This window comes from Carettochelys insculpta, chromosome 13 (assembly GCF_033958435.1).
Source record: "Carettochelys insculpta isolate YL-2023 chromosome 13, ASM3395843v1, whole genome shotgun sequence".
Classification (NCBI taxonomy): domain Eukaryota; kingdom Metazoa; phylum Chordata; order Testudines; family Carettochelyidae; genus Carettochelys; species Carettochelys insculpta.
Window position 1 is genome coordinate 11,470,952 of NC_134149.1, and position 12,461 is coordinate 11,483,412.

The 12,461-nt window shown below is 44.7% G+C and overlaps 1 protein-coding gene across 5 annotated transcripts in view; it reads left to right on the forward strand.

Annotated features, from left to right (window-relative positions):
- Positions 1-12,461, forward strand: part of MTMR1 (myotubularin related protein 1) — a 68,471-nt gene that overhangs the window by 40,630 nt on the left and 15,380 nt on the right. For 3 of the 5 annotated variants that reach the window (XM_075007402.1, XM_075007403.1, XM_075007404.1), the window contains 2 exons: positions 3,592-3,705; positions 5,903-6,079. In XM_075007402.1, the coding sequence (XP_074863503.1) occupies positions 3,592-3,705; positions 5,903-6,079 (291 nt within the window). Of the gene's footprint in view, positions 1-3,591; positions 3,706-4,662; positions 4,712-5,902; positions 6,080-12,461 lie in introns of those variants that run through there. The other 2 variants (XM_075007406.1, XM_075007405.1) reach the window with 2 other exon arrangements.

Sequence of the window (12,461 nt, forward strand, 5' to 3'; positions counted from 1 at the left end):
CAGCCTTCCTAGGCAATTTATTCCAGTGTTTGACCACCCTGACAGGTAGGAGCTTTTTCCTAATGTCCAACCTAAACATCTCTTGCTGCAGTTTGAGCCCATTGCTTCTTGCTCTATCCTTAGAGGCCAAGAAGAATGAGTTTTCTCCCTCCTCCTTATGACACCCTATTAGATACCTGAAAACCACTATCATGTTCCCCTTCAGTCTTCTCTTTTTTCCAAACTAAACAAGCCCAATTCTTTCAGCCTTCCTTCATTGGTCATGTTCTCTAGGCCTTTGATCATTCTTGTTGCTCTTTTCTGGATCCTCTTCAATTTCTCCACATCTTTCTTGAAATGCGGTGCCCAGAACTGGACACAATACTCCAACTGAGGCCTAACCAGCACAGAGTAGAGCAGAAGAATGACTTCTCATGTCATGCTCACAACACACCTGTTAATGCATCCCAGAGTCATGTTTGCTTTTTTTGCAACACTGTTGACTTGTGTTTAGCTTGTGGTCCACTATAACTCCTAGATCACTTTCTGCCATACTCTTTCCTAAACAGTCGCTTCCCATTCTGTATGGTTGAAACTGATTGCTCCTTCCTAAGTGGAGCTCTTTGCCTTTGTCTTTATTAAACTTCATCCTGTTTACCTCAGACCATTTCTCCAGATCATTTTGAATTTTGACCATATCCTCCAAAGCAGTTGCAACCCCTCCTAGCTTGGTATCATCTGCAAACTTAATAAGTGTACTTTCTATTCCAATATCTAAATCGTTGATGAAGATATTGAACAGAACCAGTCCCAAGACAGACCCCTGTGGAACCCCACTTGTTATACCTTTCCAGTAGGATTGCGAACCATTGATAACTACTCTTTGAGTATGGTTATCCCGCCAGTTTTGCACCCACCTTATAGCAGCCCCATCTAAGTTGTATTAGCCTAGTTTATTGATAAGGATATCATGCGAGACTGTATCAAATACTGTGCCATTCTGTAATCCATAGTAGCTCAAGGGAGATTAAACCAGTTATACCATGAAGTAGTCTGTAAATCTGCTTGAAATCGCTGCAGTTCTGGCAATATCATGCCACATCTAATATTCAGCTATAAGCAAAATACGTTCAAGTGGGCATGAAGATAATGTTTCTCTGTGTGGTAACAACCAGGACTTGTCTCAAGCCAGAGATGCACTTTTCATTAATCTTAACAATGTTCTCTCTTGGGACATACTGTGCTCAAGTAGATTGTCTCAATCCATTACTAGGAGAGTGAGAACTAAATTGGTTAGTGTTCCAGCTTAAAATATTACTCTAGTGCAGGACAGGCCTATTAATCACAACATTTAACAGCAAGTGTCTTTTTTGTGCTTTGGGATCAACTTCAATTCAGCATCATCAGTCACCTTATACTGAGAAATGTCTTGCAGCTTTCTTCATTATTTATTTCAGTCACTGAAGTATTTGAAGTCCAGCAGCACCAGATGACAGATTCTAATGAACTGGATATTTTCTCAGAATGAGTGAATTGATGGGAAATTAAATTTTCAGTTGGGGAATTTTTCCATCTGATTCTTCAAGCAGACCCTAATGAACTTGGAACTTGAGAGGACAAATTTTTTAGGTCAATGATTTTTCAGCAACAGTAGTAGAAGCTTTTACAGCCATGGTGTCTAACATACTAGCCACTAACCACATGTGACTCTTTGACCGGTTGAGTGTGGATAGCTGGCTTGAACAATAAACATATTTTCAGAATAATGTGGCTTGTTCGCTGTAGCAGCAACCACAGCTAAGCATAACTGATTGGACACCACAGCTTTGCAGTTTAGGTACATCAGCTTCCTAGTAGACATGGAGTTCTACCCAAAGAAAGGGTTTCAGTAGTACTATAGCTGTATAAATAATTTAGTCACAGTGCCATCCGTGACGTGTGGAATTTTGAATATGCTTCACTGGATTTTACTAGCTTCCATGTCAGTATTCAGATGATTAGTATAGCCCCACCACAGCTTTGAACCCTTATGTGACAAGGCTCATTAAATGCTTTCAGTTCAAGAGAATCCCTCCAGGGGATGCTTTGTCTGGAAAGCTGTTTCTGTATCTCACTTTGAACTTTTCAACACTATCTTTGTCTGTGTCTCTTGCTGTTACAGGAAGGTGGAAATTGGGTGAGTTCAAGAACTCATGTATGTTATTCATCCCTGTTTTTCCAGGCCACTTTACTTGAACTTTTTAAAGTTTGTGTTGATATTTTCTTCATAACACAGCCCTACTATTGGCTATGTCTTTGTAGACAGAGCTGGTGGAGTGTCCACATTCCCAAGGCGTTCTGTTGACAGTAAATTGGTAGAACACAGCACTTCTGTCAGCAGTGTTCTGCAGCTCCCCCATGAAGCAGAATGCCTCTGTCAACAGATTCTGTTGACAGAAAGCCAGTCTGGACGTTTTGGGTGGCCGTCTGTTGACAGTCAGGGCTTCCAGGACACTGGCAGCCCTGTCTGCTGTGCTTCTGGTTGGCTGGGTTGAGAGACCAGCTGGACTGCCCAGCCATGCTCTGTCGACAGAGTGGATCATTCTTTTAAGCTGCGTGGCAGTCTGACCGTGATCTGTTGACAGAAGTTTTGTTGGAAGATATCTTCCAACAGAAACAACTGTCAACAGATCATTCTAGTGTAGACATAGCCATTGTGGTTATGGAACTGGGATCTTGATTTCATTTCAGAAATGTTTTGCCTTTAAAATGTAAAGCCTTCTGTCATTTAGACACCTAGATGGTCCTTGTCATTCAACTCTTCACTTTCAAAATAAGTATAGTTTTTCTTCTATGAGAATGTCGTCATCTTTTCTGAAGGGGTGGGATGGGTGGGTCTGGGGTGGTCATTTAATTCATTTGCAGTCACAATTGCCAGGTTAGTCCTCTCAGCTAAGGTATAGTGGGTAACAGATTTTGTAGTTAATCTACACTCTGCACAGAGATACAAAATTATAGAATCATAGTATTATGTGGCTGGAAGGGACCTCGAGGGATTTACATACCAATATGAAAAAGGAAAATGGATTAGAGGATACTTGGCAGAAGTGGGGGGAAATACAAACTGGGTAGAATGGGAAGAAAGTGTTTTAAGTATATATTTATTATTCAACACATTGCATATGCAATAATCTTCGCTATTCAGTTCATTGTACATTAGTTTAGTAAATAAAGCTCTTAAATGCCATAAGCATTTTTTAAGATGGCATTCCATAACCAAATAATAATTTGACGCAGTGTTTGCAGGACACTGCCAATCAGGGCTTTTTGGTCCTTTTGCTTGGTAATACTGTTAAAGTTAGGTGATCACGCCATGCTTATGTCTCATTTTACATGTTTGATCTATGGGTATAATACTTGCTTACATAGGAATATTCGTAAAGTGTCATCAGAAATGGAGATTATCAAATGTTCTTAGTTTTCTTAAGATTGTCAATAGATATAAAGCCACTTTTCAAAAATAAATCACCTTTGTGAATTTCTTGGTTATCTTATTTACAAGGTTGCTTCTTTTTCTGGTGGATAACAAAAGTTTGAAATAGCTTTAATCCCTAAAATCTATTTTTCTTAAAGTTTCCTGCTGCCTTTGAATTCAATGAACTGTTTTTGATCACCATTTTGGATCACCTGTATAGTTGTCTCTTTGGAACTTTTTTAAACAACTGTGAACAAGAGCGATTGAAAGAGGTAAGTTCTATGCTTGCTTATTTGACATTTAGATTTCATTCAGAAGTGCTTAGAGCGTGAGACAGAAGAAAATTTGAATCTCTGTTTTAGTGGAATTTATTGTCATCTTAGTCTCTCGAGCTTACCTGGAAATGATTTTAATGTTATAGCTATATGAGGAATATGTTCCATATATCCTAATAACCAAACCAAGGGTTATCCTATAACATGGCTGAGTTAAAGCCATTGTCTAATTACATTAAGCTTTGCACTTTCCCACCGGCTGTTCCAGGTGATGTGCTGGCCCACACAAATCTCTAAAACACTTCTTCCCTAAATTCCCTTGCTCTTGTCTAGAGGAGTTCTATGGTTGATGTGACGTTACCAATGCACTGCAGACTGGGAGAGCATATGAGGCAGGATTTAATTTTTGATAATGGAACATACGGCTGAAGGATGGGAGAGAATTTAAAACATTTTAGTACTGATGAAGTAAATACTAGCACTATGAAGCTCCTTTCATCTTCAGTGTGGGGCAACCTAGGCTGATGATTGGGCTGCATGAGTGGCCCTCCATCTCAGTGGGACACAAGATTGCTGTAACCAAGACAGTGTCTTGGGACAGGATAGTTTTGCTAACTGCATTGGCATAGTACTTTTCTTAATACCAGAGGAAATACACTATGCAGACAAAAAACTAACAGAATTTGGCAACCCTGTGTTTAAGCAATGGCAAATAAAATGTCGCATGGGCCACACACAGAACCCCAATGAACCATATGCGGCCCTCAGGCCACCCATCACTTTTCTATACTGTGCTTCATTTAGTCTCCGAGTGTTTATTAATAAGCTTGAAATGTATGTTTGTGGTTGGTCTTCTCTTCTCCATCTCTGTTCATGCTTTCAGTAAAATAATTAGCCATCCCTTAGTGTTTACATTTAGCTTTTGTGTTTTTCTGTCTTGATTGACTTATCTAGCAAAACAAATGGCATGCATACACCACAAGATGGAGCTAAATAACACATTCTCAGTAAGTATGTGATTACCAGGCAGCTTTCTTTCACAAATGGATAATTGGATGCAGCCCCCTTAAAAAAAAAAAAAAAGCAATTTAACACACAGCTGTAGTAGGAACAGATGCTTTATAGTTTTGAAGTAGTATAAAATTACAAGACAAAGCTGATAAGGTTTCAGAATTTGAATTTTTGATTTAATGGGTTTGTTGCAATTTTTTTATTATATAATTTTTAAAAATGCAGCTATAGCTGAAACTGGAGGCTGTAAGTAGACAGTGGAAAATATAGATGATGCTCATTTTCCTCAAATACTGTTCCTTTTGTTCCAAATAAAACATTCATCTCTTCACCGATTTCTGTCTAATTTAATATTGTCAAATTTTGGCTTGGTCAGTGGATATGGATACTATGGACATGACCAGTTAGGGTTACCATTCAAGGTTTTAAGCAGTGTAACATTAATCTGCTCAAAAAGCAACATAGCTCCCAAATATACTAAAGTCTCCATTCTGCTCCTTAACCGCCATTTTCCCACAAGACAAAAGAGCAACTATATTTAAGTCTTATAGCTGTTGAGTGACATGGATTCTGGAAGTTACTGAGCACTTGCTGTGTTAATTGTAAATAAAGTGGCTACTAGCTCTCCTGCCCAGTTACCACACTTCCTGATCTGGATTTTTGGATAAAGTTTCCCTAAGGGTAACAAAGAAATTGTATTTCAGGGCTGCTAAATCTCAACAAATTAAACCAATGTGTTTTTAATAATAAATATTGTGCATCAAATAGTTCTGGGAGCATATGAATACTACTATGCTAAAGTGTAAAAACTTCTGACTTACGTAACTCAGAACCTCAGAGTTACAAACTGACCTGTCACCAGACACCTCATTTGGAACAGGAAGTACACAAGCAGGCAGCAGCAGAAACAAAGCTTTTTTTTTTAAAGGCAACTACAGCATAGTACTTTGTTCACAGTAAACTACTTCAAAATTGAAGGAAAAGTAGCATTTTTCTTCTATGTTGTAAAGTTTCAAAGCTATATTAGCTCAATGTTCTGTTGTGAACTTTTGAAAAAATAATTGTAATGTTTTGTTCAGTGTTACAAACTTTTTAGAGTTTGAATAACCTTCATCCGTACTGTGTTCATCATAACTCTTGAATTCTACTGTATATTAAAATACAATTCTTTTTATTTATTCAGGAAATAAGTACAAAGACGGTCTCTTTGTGGTCCTACATTAACAGTCAACTAGATGAATTTACTAATCCTTTCTATGTGAACTATGAAAACCATGTCCTGTACCCAGTTGCCAGTCTGAGTCATTTGGAACTGTGGGTAAATTACTACGTCAGATGGAATCCAAGAATGAGGCCACAGGTATAGGTTTTTTCAAGTTGACTACTTTTGCCTTGCAGTGAAAAGTGAACTGAGCAAACAGACTTTGAAATGTTTTTAAAAGTTTTTTGATTTTGAATCTTCTCCTGTCTGAATGGTACAGTGGAGTTCTAAAACTCAAGGTGATGGTGTTATAAAACCTTACTGTCTCGTCTTCTTGAAAATCATAAATGGAATGTCATATGGAGGAGGAGAGATGTAATATTCTTCTTTTGCTGAAGAGTATTGCTTTTTCTGTTGTTCCTGGCCTGTTTTTCATGGCAAATATCTCAAAATGTTCCGCCTGTTATGACATTCAGGAGTTCATTGAAAAAAAAATTAAAATGATGGCTTATGGTTTCCAATATAATCATCAAAGCCCAAGCACATGGAATAGCTTCTTATGTGAATAAAGACAATGGACTGTGTAATCACAGTTTACGAAGTTCACCTTTTCTGTATTTGGTCTGCCTAGTTTCAGGTTCTGTTAGCCTGTCAGTAGAAGAGATGGTCCCCTTTTTTGTTTACTGGATCTTATGTCTCCTTCAGAGATTAAAAAAATAAAATAAGAAGTTCTTAGGGGATCACCTGAAGAAAGAATGGAACTTTCCAACTACTGATAAGTTTGTTTTGTTTATTGACTCTTCCTCTGGTTCTTTCTTTTGTCCTGTTTTATTCTAGATTAAGGGAAAAGTAGATATTTAACGTTTCAGGGAGCCAAGTGAGAGGCAGTTGTATAAGACAACTTCTTAAGTTCCTTTATCAAACTGCAAAACACCACCAAAAACTTCCTTGAGCAAGCGGGAAATGTTTGTAGTATTTTGGAAGTCCACTAACAGAGAAATGATCCAATACATGAGTCTGAGGCCAGGTGTACACTAGGAAACTAAGTTGATTTCAGATATGCAATTGCATAGCTAGAATTGAGTTATCTGAGATTGACTTACCCTGGCTGTCCTCACTGAGGAAGGTCTATGGGAAAGTTTCTCCCATCAACCTCCCTGACTCCTTGCATCCCTCTGGTGAACCTGAGCAGGTCGATCTTCCGGGGTACTATAGACATAGCCTAAGTGAGGATTAAGGCCAGCCCTTAATCACATGTCAGAAGTGGTGTTTGAATCCATAAGCAAGGCTATGTTTTAGTCAATGGTGGTTTTAGTAAAAGTCGTGGACAAATTACAGACAGTAAAAAAAAACAAAAACGTGCACCCTGTGGCCTGTCCATGACCCCATGACTTGTACAATACACCCCATTAAATCTCGGATGCTTAGGTGGTGGGGTGGTGTTGGCGGGGGCGGGGGCAGGCTCCCTACCTGGCTTCAGATGGCTCCCCAAAAGCGATGACATCCTCAGCTTCTAGACAGAGCGGCTCCACGTGGTGCCTCCTCCCCAGTTGCCATCTTCATGGCCAGTGAGAGCTGTGGAGGGGTGCCTGAGGGCTGAGAGAGCTCAAGGAGCTGCCTGGCTGCATTTCTACCTAGGATCTGAGGGAGGGACATGTCACCACTTCCAGGGAGCCCCCTGAGGTAAGCACTGCCTGGAGCCTTCACCCCCTCCCACACCACAATCCCCAGCCCTGAGACTGCCCAAGCAGCATTCTGTGTAGCTGGCCCAGGGGCTGCCCAAGTTGCTTGGGAAGCTCCCAGGCCAGACATACTGGCAACTGCAGTAATAATGAAGGTCCAAAAAAGTCATGGAATCCATGACTTCTGTGGCCTCCGTGACAAACATACAGTCTTACCCATAATCAACTAATTAATTTTCTTGGTAAGAAGAGAAACTCAGATAAGAGCAGTATTTGAATCGGTCAGTATGTCAGTTTCTGTAGCTTTATGTTTTTCTGAATTACAGGGACTTGGATTTTCGTAAGGGCCTATGGGTGTCAGGCACCTAATTTCCATTGACTTTCACTGGAATTGGCCATCCAGGTCCCTTGGCTTCTCCTTTGACACTACCAGAGGCATTCTGCTGTGAAATAGTAATTTTTTACAAATGTGTTTTTCTTACTCCATTGTTGACCATCTGTGAATATCTGTTAATTTTAAGCTATTCTCTGTTTTGGAGCTATAAGATTCCAACTAAAGCTTGGACATACTGGAAGGCAGCGCATTTTTAAAAATCACAACCAGCCAGGATACTTAGCATTTATAGAGATTACTGTCTTGTGTGAAGAAGGGGCTACTTATATTTTGTTATAGGAAGTGGTCACTCAGAGTGCCAAGAACTGACAACACTAATTTGGTATTGTAGTAGGACTAACAACTTCAATCATAGGACTGTGATCCCATTGTGCCAGGCTCTGTGTAGCCAGGTGATCAAAAATACCAGCCAGAGAGAGTTCATAGTTTGTGTCTGAAAATGCAAAGGGTGGATGAAATGGACAAATGGGGGATATATTTTGCTGGGAATCTTCTCACTAAATTGTGTTGCAGTAAGATAAACTCTTCTTTGTTCTTGAGCAAAACTCTGCTGCTCAGGATTTAAATTGGGTTGCTGTTAATAATAAAACCAACTGATATTTCCTTATCCCAACAAAATCTGGTGGCCCTGACTACTTGATCCAAGAACATTGCATCAGTTGTCAAAGAAGAGAATCTTAGAATTCTTTCCATTCTTTCCTCCTTGAATTGCAAAGGTAGACATTAGTACTCAACTTGTGGAAGACCTGCTCTTATATTTTAGGTATTCTATTCTTCTTCTTCGAGTGTCCCCGTGGGTGCTCCACAATAGGTGACGGCTTGGCCGGCGCCGCAGATCGGATCTTCCAAGCAGTTTCTGCTGGACCGCGCATGCGCCGGCGCGCGCCGCTCCCTGGCGCGCTCCTGGCCATGTGCGCGCCGCTCCCTGGCGCGCTCCTGGCCATGTGCGCGATCCGGTCCCCGCCAGTTCCTCTCAACCGCCGTCGGCTGCAGACGGAATCCGACTAGGCTAAAGCCACATAGCGTATTCAACGACTTTAATTGTTTTCTCTTTAAAGTTTTCAGTTATTTAGGCTACCATAAGTAGCCGGTTGTTATTTTGTAAAAAAAAAAACAAAAAAAAAAAAAAAAAACAAACAAGCTACGGAGGGACAGCTCAAGCCAGTCCCAGTAACAAGCGCCGGAGGCCGGGAGCTAGGGCCATCAGCCCTCCTGCTGAGGCAGGCCATCGGACGGGGAAACAGCACAAAGAGGGTGCTAAGTACCCATAAACAAACTCAAAGACTCACCAACAATGTCCTCCTCAGGCTTTAAAAAATGTGAGTCCTGCCGAGAGGCGATGCCAGTGTCCGATGGGCACAGTCTCTGCATAAGGTGCCTGGGGGAGTCCCATGTGGCACAAAAATGCGCCTTCTGTGCAAAATTAACAACAAGAGCACGGAGAGACAGGGAGATGAGGATTAAACTGCTGCTTCTTGACAAGGCCCTCCAGCCAGACGTGCCGGAGCGGCCGCAGCAGGAGGGACCCTCCGGGGCCCTTAGAAGAAAAGCTGCCTCCCTCACTCCATCAGCGCAAAAACGGAGGAGAGTTTCTCCAACCCGATCCCTGCCGGCAGCAACGGTGAGCGGGACGGGAGGAGCAAGCAGCCCCCAGCCGCAGCAACAGCTGATCGGCGGCGGCACGGAGAGCCACGTGGAAGCGGCTCAGCCTCCGATGATCAGCCAGCCGCCCCGCACCACAGGCAGGGCGGCGGCTAAGCAAGCGCCGGTACCGGCGGCACCGCAGGCAGCGGCACCGACCCCCGGGGAACCGGCGGTGCAGAGCGCGCAGGCACGTAGCCTGCAGGCACAGAAGCACTCCGCACGTGCGGCACCGCCTTCAAGCGTGCCTAGCACGGTGCCGACGGGGCCGGGATCCCCCGCCCATCAGGGGGCGGAGTTACCTCCCTTAGGGAGGGGAAAGGCTGCACACAAGAGGAGGCACTGCAGCCCCTCTCCAGACAGGGCTGTGGAGCTCTTTTCTCACAGCCCTCCGCTCATGTTGCAGACTCCAACCAGAAGGCAGGGGTCCCCCCTAGCCTACCCGGAGCCCCCTTCTCCTTTCCTGCAATCAGCCTCCCCATGGCTGGCACCACCCTCACCCTTCCTGGGATTTGAAACGCTGGACTATTATGCAAAATCGCTCTCTCCAGTGTCTCGACGATCCCCCTCTCCCAGACACAGAGGGTACGTGCAAAGGGAATGGTCAAGGTCACCTTCCCAGGAACAGTGCCTATACTGCCATGGTCGTCCCTACTACGCGGGGCATGGACACCATCGGCAATCTACCAGGGAAAGATCCCCACATACTACCTCGTACCCCCGAGGGCAATCGCGATCGGGGACAGAGACTCAAACGTCCCAGGGGGGACTGGCCGTAGACCCACGAGATTTTCCCTCGCATACCTCCAGCTAGAGGGCGCACCATCACCATCAAGAACCGGAAGGGTCCAAAGAAATGTACCCCAGCGGTTCCTCGTTTTCCTCCCCGGATGAGGCCACGGCCTTAGGGGACGTCCATCCTAAGGACGATCTCAAACAGTTTCAGGAGCTGTTTAAGAGGGTAGCTTTCACGCAAGGCATCCAGACAGCACAAGTGCAAGAGAAACATCATAAGCTCCTTAAAAATTTGAGCTCCCCGGCCTCCTCCAGAGTAGCAATACCGCTTGATGAAGCGATCTTGGAGTCCGCCACTACCATATGGCAGACCCCTGCAACTATTCCGCCTGTTCAAAAGAGAGCGGATAAGAAATACTTCGTGCCGGCGAAGGGCATGGAGTTCTTGTTTAGCCACCCCCAGCCAAACTCCTTGGTGGTGGAGTCCTCGCAACAAAGACTAAAAACATCTCAATTTAAAACAGGGGGAATGGACAGAGATGCCAAGAAGCTAGAGCTGTTCGGCAGAAAGGTCTACTCCTCCTCCACCTTAACGTTGCGCATGGCAAATTACGCAGCGCACTTGGCGAACCATAATTTCGACAACTATGCCAGATTAACTTCCCTCATGGACTCGCTTCCAGAGGACAAAAAGCCGGTCCTCAAGGCCATAGTGCAAGAGGGCTACGCGGCTGCGAGGATGGAAGTTCAGATTGCTTTGGACGTTGCGGACACGGCAGCACGTTCCACAGCAACTGCAGTGGTGATGCGACGGGAGTCCTGGCTCCAGACCTCGGGTATACCGAGAGATCTGCAAGCGAAGATAGTCGACCTTCCCTTCGACTTGCAGAAGCTGTTTGCTGAATCAACTGACTCGGTCCTTCATTCCAGTAAAGATTCAAGAGCCACACTCAGGACCCTGGGGATTTACACCCCTCCATACTCAAAGAAAAGGTACTACCCACAGCAAAGGCGGTACCAGTACCAGCAACAGCGCCCCCAGTATCACAGGGGTTACGAGCAAGGGCGGCATCAGCAGCACCAGCAGTACAGAACCCCCAGGCGACGCTCACAACAGGGCCGTCCGTCCTCGGGGCGGGGCCAAAGGCCACAAGTTTGACATACAGATCCAGGGCTGCGCCATCACCACCATTGCACAAGATCATCTGAAACGGCTTTTTCACCATCGCCTCCGACCATTCTACGACCAGTGGCAAAGGATCACCACAGACAAATGGGTGCTGGAGATCATAGCCACGGGGTACGCCATCCCCTTCCAGTCGCTCCCGCCGCCGCGACCCCCGCCCAAGCCCCACCCTCAGGAGGCCTCCCATGTAGCCAGGCTCAGGCAGGAGGTGGCCCACCTCGAGTTCTTAGGGGCGGTGGAGAAGGTGCCGGAGCAACTGCAAGGGAAAGGGTTCTACTCTCGGTATTTCCTGACGGAGAAAAAATACAGGAGGCTGGAGGCCCATCTTAGACCTTCGTGGCCTCAACAGGTATCTACGCAAGCAACGTTTTCGGATGATCACGATTGCCTCCATCCTTACAGCACTGGACGATGGAGACTGGTTCGCGGCCCTCGATCTACAAGACGCGTACTTCCACATAACCATCCATCCGGCTCACCGGAGTTTTCTCCGGTTCATGGTGGGCAACGAACACTTCCAATACAAGGTCCTACCGTTTGGCCTTTCCTCGGCCCCCAGAGTCTTCACCAAGACCTTGGCAGTGGTGTCAGCCTACCTGCACAGACAGGGGGTGTTTATCTTCCCGTATCTGGACGACTGCCTGCTCAAAGGGACCTCGAAAAGGGAGGTCCTCCGCATGATACGCGTCACAGCAAACACGTTCTCCTCACTTGGCCTGGTTATCAATCTGGCAAAATCAAAGATAGACCCCTCACAGGACATAGAGTTCATAGGGGCTCGCATAAACTCGGTCTCGGCGAGAGTATACCTACCAGAGGCTCGCTTTCGAGCCATCGGTTCCCTCGTGCAGGTCATCACCTTCAGCCCTACAGTGCTGGTCTTGACGTGCTTGCAGCTGCTGG